Raw genomic sequence first — 18,669 nt, 5'->3', positions numbered from 1 at the left:
ATTTACACTTTTAACATAATCTATAAAACAACAATACTAAGTTTCCTTATTTTATTAACAGTAGAACCCATTTTTCATTGTAAAATACAGGGTGAGAAACTTAAAACCAGCCCTTGGCAGATATTGGCTTTTTGGTCGATGACCCGTACTACTGTGACGGCAGTCATTTTGTTGGTTAGCACTGTTTCAATTTAGTGTAGTTAGTTGTAGTGTGTGATCTGGACATTTCATCAAAAAATAGTTTCACAATAAAGTTTATGCATTCAAAAAATAATCACTTAGTCCTTTGCATTGTTCAATGTATGTGGCACACTAAAATGCACAACTGATTTTAAGGTACTTCATTTTTAACACTAAGCCCTTCCCCCACCTGGTGCAACAGCCGATCACATCATCAAGCAAGAGCCGGTTGAAAAATAATTTGTTTTTCATTATATGCTTTCCAGCAATTACACCAGTAGTTGGTTCCTGCTCAAAAAGCTTCTACATATAAAAATATTCCATTGATATGATAAAAATCAGTTATGCATGTGCATTTCAACACAATTATATAAAAAATAATACTGGCTAGCTTGCAAGCATGTTAAACAGTATGGGATTGAAAATATGTTAAATTCAAAACTACAATGTATAAAAAGAACTACAGGAGAGATCATGTATTATTTCTGTCATTAGCTCCATAACAAAATTAGAACTATTCTGAATTAGTTAATTCAGTCACAAAGCGCCCAGAATTTTGTTAATAAAATTATTTATAGCATGTATATATCACAATTTTATTTTTTAATAAGGCTGTTAAAGATAATACCAGAGGATTTTTAAAGAATTCTACATAGTTGAAAGATTTTGAGCGAGAGCTTCCTTTCAACAAAGCACCTTGTAAATCATCTTAATTGAAGTGTGAACAAAGTTTTGTCATGAACAGACTGATAAATACAATTTTTGTTTCTTAACATGCGTTATGTGAATCCAGCAGATTTTATTATGCTGAAAATGAATCTGAAGTTAGAATTTTTCCACCAAGCTAAGTCTGATTTGAATATTTAAATTTTGTATATAATACTAAAAATACAATTTAAGAGTAAATAGATTTTGAATATTATTGATATTATATGATGCAAGATTACACACTATTTGATTTGATTACTTTATGTGCTCAGAAGATATTTTAACTCCATTATTAACCATAAAACAATAACACTATACATCATGAAATCATACCTCTGTTCTTTTTCAGAATCTGACACTTTTTCCAGTTTTTGGATATTTGGAGGCATTTGCAAGAAATTATAAATATAATCTAACCAAACTTAACCTGCACTCTCTTCACTTTATTTCTAATAGATTTTACTCAAACATGGGTCTTCAAAATGTACCTGAGAGAGGGTCAATATAGGCAGCAGCATTATGCTTATTATAATATAATCATCATTTCTCTGCAAATACCTCCAAATACTCACAGATTTGGAAGAAAAAATTGAAAAAAGGTGGCTGTCCGATTCATAAAAGTACCCATTTCTCTATTGAAGCAAAGATTCATCAGGTCTATACAATTTAAAAAAAACTTGTTTGCTACATAACCCTACTGCTAACAGTAATTTTTTAAATGTTTTAATAGTATAATCTCTTCAATCTGTGTAATAACTGCATTAAATGAATGAACAGTAAAGTCTCGTAATGCAGTTAAGTCTATAAATTATTCTGACAATTTTTTGTGTTTGATTTCACTACAAATCACAAAAAAAAATTACAACTTTAAATAAAAATCCTTACAAATTGTACTTTGACTGTTAGTTCAGTGATCAGGATAAGAGATATGGATGAGGTCGTCATATTAATATATAGTAGTAACTGTGCTGTCATTTTGTGTCCCTATAATTTGGCATGAACCAAAAGATCACACGACATTTCTGTAACTTATGTGCCTGGAATTTCTAAGATATTCACTGTACTCAATACTCCATTACCACCTCAGACATGTTTCCTCAGAGTGAATCCATTCACGTTCCCAAGATTCCTGGGAACAGTGATGAAATGAATAATTCAGGACTTTGAATAAAAATCTAGTGAGCCACATCTTTGCTGAGGATAATTACTGTACAAATATTGATGAGCTTAAGTTAAAATTAGGACAAGTTCATTAACCTGAGGACTGGCGCCTTTTCATTGATTTTCCAAGTATAGCTTAAAAGCAGTTCTACGTTACCAAAGAAATAAATATCCTTCTGTACTGATCTGTCATGGAATTTCAAGAAACATACGTTATGGAAAGTGTTATTAAAAACTAAATTATAAAATGCGTAGTCAGAACAAGTGTGGAGAATAATTCTTTAGTGTGAGGAATGCATTTAGGGCAAACAAAACATTAGTTTTTAATTTGGAAATGGGTCAGCCGAGCTAGGGATTAGCATAAGTAAAACAGTGGAAGAAACATTATATAACCTACCTCCTGATGAATAAAATATTATTCAAGAGCCTACAGAGTTAAGATGTTTTCACTCCACATCAAACTGGGATTAATACATTTTTTTGTAAAAGCTATGAAGAACAGACAAGGATTCTTGTACATAAGAGAGAAATTTCAAAAAAAGTAAAGCAAAAAAATTAAAAAGCAATTTTTTTGCAGTCACAAATAAGGGCCAACAAAAATCTGGTTAGATGTGAAATGTCTAAAATGTAAAATGTCAAAATGTTGGACAACATTTTAAGACAATTTATGAGAGTTCATCACAAAATTATCAGAATATTGTAGATAAGCTGAAAAATTGTTGAGCTACGAGATGTAATAATTCACGAACAGTTTCCTGCATTCACATGAGGACTTCTCCCGCCAAATCTTGGGCACAGCTTCTTAAGGAAGAGAATTTCCATCAAAATATTTCAATGTTGGAAAACGGTTATTAAGGCAAATGAAATATTAGTATGCTAGTTAATTACTGTTTGGATGTTTTGAGGTGTACTGGAGGGCTACCTACAAAAGGACAGCATCTAATAAACATGTATATAAACATTCCATTATATTAAATTAATAATAACCTTTCTAGATCTTCTAATTTGTCATTTCTATTAAACTGAGTTTGATTGAAAAATTCTATCTACAAATCCGAGCAGAGAAAGGCATCACACAGAGAAAATTGAAAAAGATTTTACATAATGGTGTCTATGTTTTACTCTTTGTTAATAAACTGGCGATTTTATATTTATGAATAGAATATATTCATATTGCCGCAAGAGGGATTATAGCAACAAATGTTTTGTAGAGCCAGTTTAAGTTTTTCACCCTATATATGAACAAAAATAACCTTTATACACAATATCCAACAAACCGAGGTTAACATGTCTTGTATAAATTATGACTGTGTAGTCTTGTATAAATTATGACTGTGTAATACAACGCGACTAGTTTAATAGTATCTACATTATTTAGCTCCAAATTAACTACTTAAAATTTTAAAATCTAGACTGAAATTTCACAAAGGGCACTTTACAAGGTTAAAAAAATGTATGATGACCTCTGTCTGCCTATTTTGAAAAGGCAATATTTTATTTATATATATAAGCCTCTCCTCACAGGAGTCTCAAAAAAAAAAAAAACAACAAAAAAACTGCTATTTCTGATTAGAATTATTTGCTAAGGATATATTTAAATAATTTTATCCTATATCAGTACAGCTAATATCTTAACATATAAAACCTCTGAACAAGAATGAATGCATTAATACGTATTCCTGTAGAATCAGTTTATATAGTAACTTAAAATATAATGACTGAAAACCAAACAGCAAGCAATGGGATGAAGTAACCCACCTTCTAGATATAAGCATAACTTGTATTAATGAATTAACATTTTCTAGCATAAAACTATCAAATTTTGTTTTACACTGCTATATTTAACTAAGGGATCTTTATTTTTAACCTTCACAATAGACACAGAAAACATATGAATTTTATTTATTTTGTGTAAACATAAATTAAATTAATCTCCACGATCTTGGAGGTTAAAAAAATGGTTGATTCTTTAAGAATAAATCATAAAAATGTTAAAATAATTAAGATAAAACATTTTGTAAGATTTAACCTTTTAATCAGATATTTACATCTTAGTTTGGCTCTCCTAATGTATCTAATAATACATTAATAAAAAAACATGTTTGTATATAAATTACTTTTGTAAGATAAAATAAGAGCTGCCTGATAATTTTATATAGCTGGTGATTTGAAAAGTTGGGTGAATGTAAAAAAAAAAAAAGGGTTCTACTGATAAAAGAAGTTTATTTACCCATCTAATAGCAAATATTTTAAATATGTAGTTGAAATATTACTTTCCTGAAGTGAGCAGAATATATGTGAATTCTAGTGTTTAACCAAATCTATTTTCATTAAAACAACTCTTTTACATTGACCTACATTACCTAAATTGTAAATTTAAAAAACATTTTTTTTGGAATATCTACTTTCTATCTAGGTGTTTTAATTTTATATGTTTACATATATAATTAACACACAAATAACAAAGATCCTCAAAAGACCTCCTTTCATTAGTCAAATATATCTTCAAATTCATTCAAAACTCTGTTACTAGTTATTTGTAAAATCAGACAAAAAGATTAACAAAAAAAACAAATCTTACTTTAAGACTGACCTGCAGATTTAAGATGATTGGTGTTTTACTGCAACCACATTTATCAGTACCTTCTTGAGCCGCCACCGCCTCCATAGCCACCACCTCCATAGCCGCCGCCACCGCCACCACTACCTCCACCGCCACCTACATGAAAAAAATGAAATTATTGCTTTAAAAGGACCAGTGGAAATAGTTATATTAAACCAGCCTTTCAACATCTCAAATTTAAATTTCAGTCCAGTACTACAATGGTTGTAATAACTGTATATGTCAGTAGGAAACCAAATAATAGAGCTAAATTGTTACAAAAGAATTCATATGTCACACACTGCAACATTTACACTTAAGCTCAGCTATTATGTATATCTTAAGACAAATTTCTCAAAGCAAGGCTATAAATAATAACAGGTTCACCTATTTTATTAACTAAGTTTTTTGCACATATGTATACACATATAATTAGTGTAGGTAGAGTGTGGTAATAATTCAAATTAATCAGAAGTTCCCATTAACTCAAATTTAACAATTCTTCTCTTGAAATTTTCATAACAAAATGTAAAAAAATCATTATTTGAATTTCTTTATTACTTATTGTAATTACAATCGTTTAAAATATGCTTATGAATACACTTCAGTTTTCCCAGACAAAGTTACTTTGTCTAAAGCATTTTAGTCACTAAACAATGTTAAAAAGGGAAATCTGTATAAATGAGAAAGAATTATCGATCTATTACTGCAAGTGTAGACCCCTACAAATTCTGGGAAAATTCTATTCCTAAGACCTTATAAAGAAAGCAATATGCAGACTTAATAATGGAGCAATATACTGGATTTTCATGCTGATATTTTGTATATAAAATATTAGTTTGCACCATATTTGCTAAAATCTTAATTTTTCTGCCAATTAAGGTAATCTGGTTGGTCTGTTCATTTGATTAATCAAATATTTCTAACAACATTTAACGAGCCTTGAATACTCCTGTACTATAGTACAGGAGTACTATAATGGTTTATATGAATATAATTTTTTTATTTCATAAATATTCAGCTAAGTTTCACTTATCATGTAAGCTGTTCTAACTTAGGCAGATTAGGATATTCATTGCTACCCACTGCAATACATTTCAATACAATATAAAAGCACAATTTCAAGGAGCAGAATTGAATTCTATCTTAAATAAATTTTCAATTTTTTCTCTACTGCAACTTCATTTACAAAGTTTGTAAATAGTTTATTTTTTATAGAAATTTTGATAAAAATATAATTAAAATTTTTATGACAATTAAAACAAATAACCAAAGGAACTTACTACCTCCGTAAGGTGTAGGACGGCCCATTCCACCAGAGTAGTTACTCCCTCTTACAGGCCCACCTCCATAACTCTGTTGATAAGTGCCTCCAAAGCCATTGTTTGAACCACCACCTGGTGGTCCCCAGTTGCTACTTCCACCTCCTGGTCCACCGCCACCATAACCTCCTCCAGAATTACTACCCCAACCTCCTCCACCACCACCGCCACCTCCCATTGCTGGTGGTGGTCCTGATTCCCATGGGCCACTACCTATAGATTAAAACAATTCAATGCTTATAAAAAAAGAAATGAAATAAAAATGATGTAATTGCCAATCAGCTGTGTGATTCTACAGGTTATCGTGGTTTTTACCCTTGTATTGTCTGGATCCAATCAGCATCACTTATCTTAGAATTTTTGTCCACTGTATCTTTAAATTGTAAGATGGAATAAGACAAAAAAAACTAGTCAAAAAAAAATTGAAGAAACCAATTAGGAAAGTGAAAATCACCAATGTTTTTATTTTCTTACTTCAGGGACCAACAATCAATTCCTATCAATGGGGCAGTTTTTTTTTCTAAATAAGGAGATGTGTAATTTTCCATAAGAATACAATATTCTAGTTATTAACCCACTGATGTCGTATTTAAGTGACTACACAGCTGACTTAGAAATCATATTTAAATCCCTTGGCAGTATGTTTGGGAACACAATACACAAAAAAAATCAAACAAAGATTTTTCATTGAAAATGTCCCACAGTTTCAATTAAATTTGTTTTCCCTCTGTTGTTAGTAGCCTTCTATATAAATCTGGAGATGAATACCAATTATCTAAAAACAGTGTGTGACCTCGGTACAACAATAGTTCACACAACATTAGTACTGGCAGGAAGAGTAGGATTTGTCATATCACCTACATACATTTTTAAATATAAATAATAGCCTGAACTAGATTCACAAATTTTGTTAAAATTTTATTCCAAATCTTGATCATTTAGATCTATTACATAGCACAAGTGAAAAGTGACCTCTGAATTTCATCATTTTCATTGTTGTCAGTAGTGAAATGCAAGAAATGTGAAATTAGCTTGAATCTCTCTCTGCTCATTGTTTCACAAAATATGGGTGTGTCAAGGCATCTATTTTTACTATTTTTCCAATACAATTGTTTACACCTACAACATGAAAATTACATCTGCAGTAGTTTGAAACCATTTATAGTCATCTTTCAACTTTTTCATATCTTTCAACAAAGGTTCCATACATTCCAGAAAAAAATTTGAATTTCCAAAGGTGGATCTAACTCAAAACTTATTCAATATATCTTCACAAACGCCACTTCGGTAAAAGAATATATAATGGCGTTATTTCGAGTTTTTGTCCAATTCCAATCACTGTTTTTTCTGCGTTGCAGTACAACAATGCCCTAAGGGCCTGGTGTGTCATTACAAACGCTTTCCACACTAATTTCATCATTAGATTCACTAGAACAACTTTCTTCAGACTTTGATTCATCATCAGAAAAATTACTTCATTATCACTGTTTAGAATTGAACACTGTCAATTCTTTCTCATTATCACCACAAAACTTTGCTCCATCATGGTTACCGAGGTCAAAAAAAAAATACAAACAAGAGATTTAATTTTGATAAGAAGCAGTGAATGAGGCTAAAAGGGGGGATTTACAAAAATCACAGGTCAGAACTTCACTTCAGAATACATTACAATGCCATTTATAAGCTACAAACTGATAACTCTCATGCCTAATGAAAACTAGCACTTGTAAGCATTACTTTCTACCCTTTATTAATCTGATTGTTGCTTGTCATTTATGACAAAGAAAATTATTAACATCGAATTCATTAAGTGTACAACTTCCATATATCTAGCGCATATCATTCAAGTAATTTAAACAATTACTTCAAGCATAAAAATACAAGACAGTAAGTATAATTTTTTTCATTTTCATTCAACTCAAGTTTTCACGTCGATAAAATATTTTAAATCAATTATATTTTAATATTTTAAATCAAAGCTTGTTCAATCAATAAATAAAGGAAAATAATTAAAATTCAATTTATTAATAATACACTTCTGGATGTAAAAAATCTGCTCTTCTTTTTACATTCAGTTAATGGATTAAGTAAGAAATTCAAAAAGTGCATATTAAATATGATTAGGCTTTGTGTTTTTTTTTTTTTTAATGATGATGAGAATAGGTTTTGCCAAATACAAACAAAACGAGACAAATAAACCTTTTCAACCAGACAGCCACTCGTATCAGTAATATGGAAGTTATTATTGAAATATTTATATTTTAATTTCCTATGAGCAGTTAAGAGAGAGTTATTTATCACTTAGATAAAAATATTATTCAGTTTTCCCCTCACAATGCTTGTTGATAGGAATATATATTAATACTGTTGAAAGAGTCTAGCTTCAAATATAATTTTCTTACTGAATTACTAATAAAATTATTCAAATGAAAAATGCAGGCTGCACGCATTTAAATAAATATTCAAGTTTATTGAACAAACCTATTCAATTAAAACTTATTCTATTAACACAATGGGATGCAAAGTTGGAGAAAATTTTAAAATAATAAATGTTACTTCACATTTTCAGATATTGATACATAAAACAAAGTTTATTAAATAAAGTAACAAACCGGCACATTATTAAATAACTATTATAAACAATAATGTAACAGTAAACTAATAAAACATTTTTAAACAAAATATATAAATGAAACGCATTCATTTCACTACATGCTTGACTAAATGGAAATTAATTATATTTGAAGTGTACATAATTGGAGGTTGAACACAATGTACCATATACTATAAAGTAAAAATGAAACAAAAATTTACAACATAAAATAAATAAACATAAATAACATAAATAAACATAAATAAATTTAAAACAAGTTAATTCTTGACAAAATAAAAAACAAGCTACAATACACTAATTTTATAATCAGTTCACTTTTTATACTTAATACAATTATTTCAACTGTAAGCTGTTGAGTACAGAAAATTAAGAAAAAATCAATAACAAATAAACTATAGAAAAATCTACTCAAACATAATGAACTACAGGAAAATATTTACTGAATCTGCTTTCAAATGCATTGCCAAGAAATATGGTAGAACTACTTGCAAACAAATACATTTCATAAAACTACACTCAATATAATTACAAAGTAGAGGTAAAGAAAATTTTTAAGACCTTAAAAATTTTTTACTCAGACCTATTGCGATGTCTTGAGTAAAAAAGATAAGGTAGAAAATATAGAAGAATGAGAGAATGTTAAAAAGGAAATTCTTAAATCAGCAGAAGCAAACTTAGGCGGAACAAAGAGAACTGGTAGAAAACCTTAGGTTTCAGACGATATATTGCAGCTGATGAATGAACATAGAAAATATAAGAATGCTAGTGATGAAGAAAGTAAAAGGAACTATCAACAATTAAGAAATACTATAAACAGGAAGTGCAAACTAGCGAAAGAAGAGTAGATTAAAGAAAAGTGTTCAGAAGTGGAAAGAGAAATGAACATTAGTAAAATAGACAGAGCATACAGGAAAGTTAAGGAAAATTTTAGGGTACACAAATTAAAATCCAATAATGTGTTAAACAAAGATGGTACACCGATTTATAGTACAAAAGGTAAAGTCGATAGGTGGGTGGAATATATTGAAGAGTTATACAGAGGAAATGAATTAGAAAATAGTATTATAGAGGAAGACAAGGAAGTTGAAGAGGATGAAATGGGAGAAACAATACTCAGATCTGAATTTAAGGGAGCATTAAAAGATTTGAATGATAGAAAGGCTCCTGGAATAGACAGAATACTTGTAGAATTACTGCGCAGTGCAGGTGAGGAAGCAATTGATAGATTATACAAACTGGTGTGTAATATTTATGAAGAAGGGGAAGTTCCGTCAAAGTAAAAAAAAAGTGAAGTCATTGATACCAAAGAAAGCAGGGGCAGATAAATGTGAAGAATACAGAACAATTAGTTTAACTAGTCATGCATCAAAAATCTTAACTAGAATTCTATACAGAAGAATTGAGAGGAGAGTGGAAGAAGTGTTAGGAGGAGACCAATTTGGTTTCAGGAAGAGTATAGGGACAGGGGAAGCAATTTTAGGCCTCAGATTAATAGTAGAAGGAAGATTAAAGAAAAACAAACCGACATACTTGGCATTTATAGACCTAGAAAAGGCATTCGATAACGTACACTGGAATAAAATGTTCGGCATTTAAAAAAAATTAGGGTTCAAATACAGAGATAGAACAATTAACTTTTATAGAAACCAAACAGCAACAGTAATAATTGAAGAACAGAAGAAAGAAGCCATAATAAGAAAGGGAATCTGACAAGGATGTTCCCTATCCCCATTACTTTTTAATCTTTACATGGAACTAGCAGTTAATGATGTTAAAGAACAATTTAGATTTGGAGTAACAGTACATGTGAAAAGATAAAGATGATACGATTTGCTGATGATATAGTAATTCTAGCTGAGAGTAAAAAGGATTTAGAAAAAACAATGAATGGCATGGATGAAGTCCTACGCAAGAACTTACCGCACAAAAATAAACAAGAAGAAAACGAAGATAATGAAATGTAGTAGAAATAACAAAGATGGACCACTGAATGTGAAAATAGGAGGAGAAAAGATTATGGAGGTAGAAGAATTTTGTTATTTGCTTAGTAGAATTACTAAAGATGGATGAAGCAGAAGTAATATAAAATGCTGAATAGCACGGGCGAAAAGAGTCTTCAGTCAGAAATATAATTTATTTATGTCAAAAATTAATTTAACGTCAGGAAAAGATTTTTGAAAGTATGTTTGGAGCGTAGCTTTATATGGAAGTGAAACTTGGACGATCGGAGTATCTGAGAAGAAAGAAGCTTTTGAAATGTGGTTATAGAGAATGTTAAAAATCAGATGGGTGGATAAAGTGACAAATGAAGAGGTGTTGCAGCAAATAGATGAAAAAAGAAGCATTTGGAAAAAATATAGCTAAAAGAAGAGAGACTATAGGCCACATTTTAAGGCATCCTGGAATAGTCGCTTTAATATTGGAGGACAGGTAGAATGAAAAAATTGTGTAGGTAGGCAACGTTTGGAATATGTAAAACAAATTGTTAGGGATATAGAATGTAGGAGGTATACTGAAATGAAATGATAGGGAATCTTGGAGAGCTGCATCAATTACTCATGTATAACAGAAAAACAAGAAGGAAGACAACTAACTACTACAAACCTCCCCATCCACCGCCGCCACCTCCAAAATTACCAGAGTTGTTCCAGTCACCACCTCCACCGCCACCTCGGCCTCCCCAACCACCTCCACCACCACCTGGTGGACCTCCTCCTCCACGTGGGCCCCTGTCACCTCCGCCGCCACCACCGCCTCCTGACATCTTAGCCATATCAGCTTTACTTAATGCTTTCTTCACATCCAATCGTTTTCCCTTTATCGTGTGACTTCCTTGTACTGAAATCATACAAAACAACCTGAAACCTAGACACTGAACATAATAAAATGTGTTTTTAGGAACATTAAGATATGTACCAAGTGGCACGTAGATATAATGTAAACCAGGTAGAACATTATATTATACATACATGTATAATCTAATTTCCCTTTCGTACATTTTTACAACCATAGAAAAATAAGTTAATCCACAGGGCAGGTGCATTTGGACTTGTATTTTTTGTGTACACATTAAACCTGTCAAATTACTCATTTGTTCTGCAAGTCTTTACTTATGAAGAACTGTGGAGATTCATATTAACATGCAACAAATTTAATTTAAAAATACCTTCTTATTCTGCAAGTATGAATAAATAATCAAATTGAATTATAATTTAAAGTTAATCCTAATTTTTTTTAAATAGTTATCAATTTTGTATTTATGCAATTAAATCAAGTACATATTTACGCTTAAAATAATTTTAGCATTAATTTTAGTAACAGCACTAATATATAATAAAGAATAAGGTGGTTATTATATTTACAATATTAGTAATAATTCTCTCTCTGAGTACTAGTTTGGGAAATACATTTAAGGTTAGGGGTTTGGTGAAAGGAAAATCCCTCTGTACCATGAGCAACAATTGTGAATGTATACAAGCAGCTAACGAAAGTTACTCCTGGTTCCTCCACTATAAGGGCCAATAGTCTCCTATAAGCAGTGGCAGGTATACAGGTACACATTTCCCTATGAGTGGAGAAACTGCCCCAAAAGCAAAAAAAACTTCAGTAAGCCAAAATAATAGAATATAGGACAATGGGAAAAAAACTACACTGTACTAAAAACACTAGTGATGATTCTTTGCATTACGTTATGATGCTGGTTCCTTTTGTTAAATTCCCAAAGTTAAAATATAGCTTCTCATTCACACTTTCAGAAGAAACAAGTAAAGGAGGGTTGTAAAGCTGCATTACAGATTTGAAAGTTAGAGAATCTCAAGGGGAAGATGGATAATACAGAATGCATATATGCATATATTAGGACTAAGTGAAGTTAATATGGGTAAGACAGGATGACATAGAGTAGAGAATTTATTATATTCTATTCTGGAAGAAAGAAAAAAATAATGTCAATAATTATGAGGAATGAGGTGTAATGCAAATCTGGTGCAGAAAGTAAGGACTGGAATCTTACCAAAAGATTTAGTTATAATGCAAGTATATGTATTATGTATGCCAACATTGAAGGTACTGAAAAAATTATAAGACTACTGAAGATATAAAATTGGAAAAGGACTGCTCTAAGGTACTGATGAAACTAGAAACATTTGGCTAGGGGTAAGGAATAGAAAGGGGAAAAAGATTAATAGAATTTTGCCAAGAGAAAAATATTATATTTGTCCCTAGGGACAAAGCTTACACTCAGATAATCATATCTAAGCAGGTAGAATGAATAGAAATGCTATTAAAAAAGTCAACAGATTACCAGATGCATAGATCAACGGTGATTGTGAGATACTTATAATGGAAATGAGAATAATTTTGACGGTAGTTAAAAAATTGAACTTGCTTAAGTCATTGATCGCAAACAGGTTTGATGATATATTTACAGAAGTTGAAGAAATTGAATAAAAATAATAAAACTAGCTAAGGAAATTAAAAAATAAAGGAGAGTAAGAAAAGCATATTAAATGAGATAAATGAAGATAAGATAACTAATGAGATAAGAATGTTAGAATCATATGTGGAGGACCTATGTATGAGCAAGGAGAAATTTGAAAAACTTAAGGAAAAAAATGGGAAGAAACTGAATATAAAGGACTAGCAATATTAAAATATGAAGTACAGTAATTAAGTGAAATTTAAAAATTGACTGGACTAGATCAACTTTCCTATACAATTTTATAAATGCCTAGACGGAAGAGGATGAAACAAAAAAGTGTAAAATAGAATACACACAAAATAGGAGAATGGCCTGAAAACTTTGTGGTAATAGTAATGATATAAATTAGAAAATACACACAATACAGAGCTGTAAATTTAATAGCCCATATCGCTAAAATATTTTTAAACCAGAAGATTGTAAGAATAATCAATGAGAATGCAGGAGCAGAAAAGAATCTGGTTTTAGGAAAGGGAAAGTACCAAATATGCAATTGGGCTACTAACGATAGCTAGAGTGTTAACGAGTGTTGGGAATAGATCTGTTTCATAAATTTAGTAAAGGCATTAAGTCAAATGGCGAAAAAATAATAAAGATTCTTAAAGAGAAAAAAGTAGATTGGGCAGAAATTAATTGAATATACAAGAGACAAAAGCAGCAATGGAGTAAATAACAGACAGACTGATTGGGTCTAGGTCAACATGTTAGGCAAGGATGCAACCTCTCACTGACACTATTCAATATTTATATAGAAGGTACGATAAGGAATAATTAAAGGAGGACAAAAAAAGTTGCATAAAGTTTGATGATATGGTAATTCCAGCAGATTGCAAACACAAGCTTCCAAGATTGTTAACAGCCCTAGAGAAAGGAATGATTAATATGGAACATGAAGATAAACATAGAAAAAACTTAAAAAGTAATATAAGTAAACAAACTGGGATTAAACAACAAACAAGGACGTTCTGAAAGTTTAGATGAGATGTGAATCCAAAAACTTTGTGAGATCACAGGTGAACCCATTACAGATCAGAAATTTCATTAACAGAATGGATATAAATTAATTGAGGTGATCCAAGTTAAGAAGTCATCAGTTATACAAGTCATCTGATGTAATATATATATAATACAAATTTATATACATATTTAATACAATCAAAATAATTTATTTTAAACAATAAAATAGGGCAATTCTAAATCTATTTCATTAATGAGTTAAAAGTACAGTTATATTAAAACAAATAAGGTAAAATTCAAAGACTATAAAGAAGGTATTTTATTCAAATTACAGGGCCATTGAAGGTTCTAAGAGATCAGGCTTTGATTACTTTTTCTTTCGAGGGGGAATCAAACTAAAGAGAAAACCCTAAATTATAATTATTATATTATATTGTATTAAAATAAATACATATATCCTAAAATTACAAATTGTTTCAATTTTTCTAAAACATTTTAGGAAAATTCTACAAAACTTCCATCCTATTAACAGTTTTGGCATGTTAGGATAATGTAGAACTTAAGCTCAGAACTTACTCATAATTCATCATAATTGCACTGCATTCAATTTTTCAAAGTATTGCATTTGCTAATACTTCAGAGCAGTTAATGCATAATGTTAAAAGTTTAAGTATTTCATTAAAAATCCTCCTTGCATAAGTGAAATAAAATTAATGAACAATATTAATATGAAAATTTATATCTATAGTGAAATAACAATGTAAAAATCTTGTGTAAGTGCACACACGCGCACTTGCTTACAAGAATGGGGGGCTAAAAAAAAAACAAGTGCTACATAAAACTTGAATGATCCCTTACAAGAGAAGAGTAACAGATATATTGTTTTTCATAAATATAAGTTACTTGAATTTGACTACAGTAATATGGGAATTTAGTTTTATAAACATTTATAAAGTAATTTAGAAAAATGATTTATTACAGTTCAAACAATGGAAGTCACAGAAAACAAAGATCAAGGTAATAAAAACCTACCTTGTGTTTTACTCTCATATAATATTCTTCAATAACAAGGTGTTTTAGTCATAAAATGTTTTATTATGATATACTGGGTTATTCAGGAAGAAAGGGAAATAATTTAGCAACTGATTTTAGAGCTTGAAATAAGGAGAAAAGTCTGAATAGCATGTCTGAATAACAGTTTGTTATGGAGACTAGCAAAAAATTTCACTCCGATCTGTAAAAAAAGGATTGAAGTCATACTGAAATGTTTAAGGTATTATGTAAAGAAAAAACTTATATAAGGAAATGAGTCCCAGAACTACTCCTGTAGTTTTCATGATCCAACATAAAACAGAAAAATTCAGTGACAAGAAACATGGTTTTTTTTAGATTTCATGATAATAATTTTGTTATTGACTAATAAATGTGTAATAATAAATCCATATTAAACCTTATACAGAATTTAATTCTGACAAAAAACTGATGTAATACTCTTTCTATTTAGCCTCCAGAACCACCTTATTAAGGTATTACTTCATATGATGAATGAGGATGACTTGTCTTATATGAATGTAAATGAAATGTGGTCTTAATGTGTGATTAATTAAAACCAGACTATCAAACAACACCAATATCCATGATCTAGTATTCAAATTCATATAAAAGTTAACTGCCTTTACTAGCATTTGAACATTAAAAACACTCGACACGTACACTTGTAATATACTTACAGCAAATTTTGTCAACCGGATCATAGTCATCAAATTCAACAAAACCAAAACCTCTTTTTTTGCCAGTGTCCTTGTCAGATACAATTGTTGTTGTTACAATGTTACCAAATTGTGAAAAATATTCTTTAAGATCATTTTCTTCATGTTCGTCTTTCAAACCACCAACAAACAACTTTTTCACAGTTGCACCACTTTCTGGCCGTCCAATTTCCTTAAAAATAAATGAATAAAATATCAGATCAAAAAGCATGTAATATAAAATGTAGCAAAAAGCTAGCAATAAAAATTTTCACCGTTGAAACTCAATATAACCTCCTGGAAAAGTCAATACAATGCCTTTATCTTTTAAAACTCATGCCAAAAATATATGCATATATGAAGGCCCGTTACCATAGAAGGGATATGCATGAACTTTACAAGTTAAGTGTAATATACAGGGATGATCAACTTAAGATGGGCCACCAGTGGGGATCTCTGAAAGTTTTATGGGAAACTTTAGAAACTTTCATCATTTTTAAATCTTTGCCCTTTTCCCAATATCAGCTTCATTATTTCAAATTGAGCATTCTTGGGTATTTCCCCTAAATGCAGCAATTCAAAGCTACAGGCTGATAACTGATACAACTTAACAAAAACAATACAATTTTAATGCAAATTACATTTTTTCTTTCTTGTAGAAATATTTCTTGATTTTTACAGTACACTCAATGATTGTTAATGTGTGTTTTTTATTAGTTGTTTGAACTGTTAACAAGAAGTTAATACATATTTTAGTTTTATAATAATATTATTATTATTAATAATAATAGTGTTAATTTTCTTTTTTGAAGTGGATGTGGTAGAAGTGTATTTCTTAAGCAACAGAATTCAGCATTAGTGAGAATTACAAGTGTACGGCGATACCCTGATAAGACATCCACCTCAATCTCGCAAAACTTTGAAATCTACATAGTAAATCATTTCAGAAAAGTTGTTATCGATTATATTGGGATCGATATTCTGCCCTTCTTTGAAGCATATCCTACAGCTTCCATAAGGAAAGCTGCTTTCCTTATGGAAGCTGTATAGGTAGAAATTGCGCTGCACAATTGCTACCTGTATCTTATGGCTCTATAGCAAGTGTGTTATAGAAGGCTTAAATTCAGCAGCTAGGTTACAGAACACAGCTAGGTTGTAAATTAACCCAATTTTTTTTTAACTATGTGATACGATGAGATATTTCTCCCAATAATGATGCATGCACTATTGAAAAACAGTTATTGGTCAAAAGAAAAACAATCATAAAAGAAGGAAAAATAGAGATTTTCTATAAACTGCTGGTACACCATCAATAAAAATTTTGGCAGTGAGGGAAATAAGACATATTTTATATTAGGGAATACAAGAGCTCAGAGTACAATAAATTGCAGTAAAATATTCTACTACCATTATTGATGATTTACTTTTAGGTCTGCGAATGTAATTTATTTCCAAAAAGCTGGAACTCTATCATATAACTATGGAAAGGTAAAGGAATTTAAATGCTCATTTCCAAAACAAATGGCGATTGACTAGAAGTCACACTTTTCCCTGTAAGATTACTGTGGGGATATGTGAAACATATCAGTTGTAAACATCTCGGTATGCTCAAGTGGTAGAAATAACAGACTTAACAAAATTTTGAATACGTTATTTATTTTTTATTTTGAATACATCGCATCACAACACATTGTCAAAAGCTATTTTAAATGACATTTTCAGCAGAGCAACAGAATGCACTTTTCCTAATGCTGGCAATTTTAGAAGTTTGTTAAAATAGACAGCAATTCTATATAATTCTTCCTTCCTAATAAACTAAATCACACTGTTCAAGGAGTTAATCTTACCTTTATTTCATTTTTCACTTGATTTTCAAACTTTGCAATTATTATTTGACAACCAGATACTAAATACATTAGGTTTCCACTTTAAATAATGGACTGCCATCATATTTGTTTTTACAATTGTCAGCTCATAGCTCTGCAATGGCTGTGCTTAGAGAAAAATGCCAAAAAATTAAAATATCTTATATTTTCTACCCAAAAAGGCAATGAAATCATGAGGTTTCCATCTCAAAAATAATGAAGTTGGCCACATATTGAAGTGTGAAGAAAATTAAAAAAAAATAGCAATACTATATTTTTCCCATAAGGTTACCCATAAAACTTATGTTTCTGAGTCCCAATGGCCATTTTTAGTTGTTCATCCTGCATACATAAATAGAACATGTAAACTGCAATTGACAAAAAAACCCATCTGAACAAAAACCCAACTGCCAATTTATGTAAGCATTTTCAATGCTTTGATTCATCATCACTTTATATAAATATCAGGCAATTCATAAACATTATCTCATGCAAAAACTGACATTTGTCACAACTTAATTAAATATCAGTTATAGTTTAGCTATTTAAACAGAAGTGAAAATTTAAATAATCTAACATCTATGAACTATTGGAAATTCTTCAATTTCCAGTTCCTTGATAAGCTGTTTCTTATTAAGATACCTTACTGAAGACGCTCAGAATAATGGCAATGGATGAAAATGAAGCCTAATAAAGTTTGCTGCACTATCGTCTGATAAAATAGCAATATATTGTAAATATCTGATAAATAATGCTGTTATTTATTTTATGAAAACATGTTCATTTTATTTTTTTGAAGGTATTTTTGCAGTATCTAAACGATAAGCCTCATAACTTCAACTCATATCACCATGGTACAAAAGAATACTTTCATTAACTCAGCTAGTGAAAGATGAATGAAATAATAGACTGTTTTTATTCAAGTTAATCCATTAATTCTGCAACATTACTAGTCTTAATAAATATAAAACACAGAAAGAAAAATGGGATGGGATACAAAAAACTGAAAAATTTTCAAATAAGCAGAACACA

At 30.2% G+C, this 18,669-nt stretch overlaps 1 protein-coding gene across 7 annotated transcripts in view; it reads right to left on the bottom strand.

The window, feature by feature from the left end:
- Nucleotides 1-18,669, bottom strand: part of LOC142330518 (heterogeneous nuclear ribonucleoprotein A1, A2/B1 homolog) — a 53,417-nt gene that overhangs the window by 19,679 nt on the left and 15,069 nt on the right. For 2 of the 7 annotated variants that reach the window (XR_012757795.1, XR_012757796.1), the window contains exons 4-7: nt 15,755-15,965; nt 11,192-11,425; nt 5,935-6,186; nt 4,631-4,768 (exon numbers count right to left, since the gene is read on the bottom strand). Coding sequence is in view for 3 of the 7 variants with exons in the window: in XM_075375844.1 (XP_075231959.1) it covers nt 4,686-4,768; nt 5,935-6,186; nt 11,192-11,425; nt 15,755-15,965 (780 nt within the window). In the remaining 4 variants the exon portion in view is untranslated. Of the gene's footprint in view, nt 1-3,488; nt 3,578-4,630; nt 4,769-5,934; nt 6,187-11,191; nt 11,426-15,754; nt 15,966-18,669 lie in introns of all 7 variants that reach the window. The other 5 variants (XR_012757794.1, XM_075375844.1, XR_012757797.1 and 2 more) reach the window with 4 other exon arrangements.

The sequence above is a fragment of the Lycorma delicatula genome, chromosome 9, assembly GCF_047948215.1.
Source record: "Lycorma delicatula isolate Av1 chromosome 9, ASM4794821v1, whole genome shotgun sequence".
In the NCBI taxonomy this organism is placed as follows: Eukaryota; Metazoa; Arthropoda; class Insecta; order Hemiptera; family Fulgoridae; genus Lycorma; species Lycorma delicatula.
Note: the sequence above shows the minus strand (reverse complement) of the source record. Positions and strands in the feature narration are given on the sequence as shown.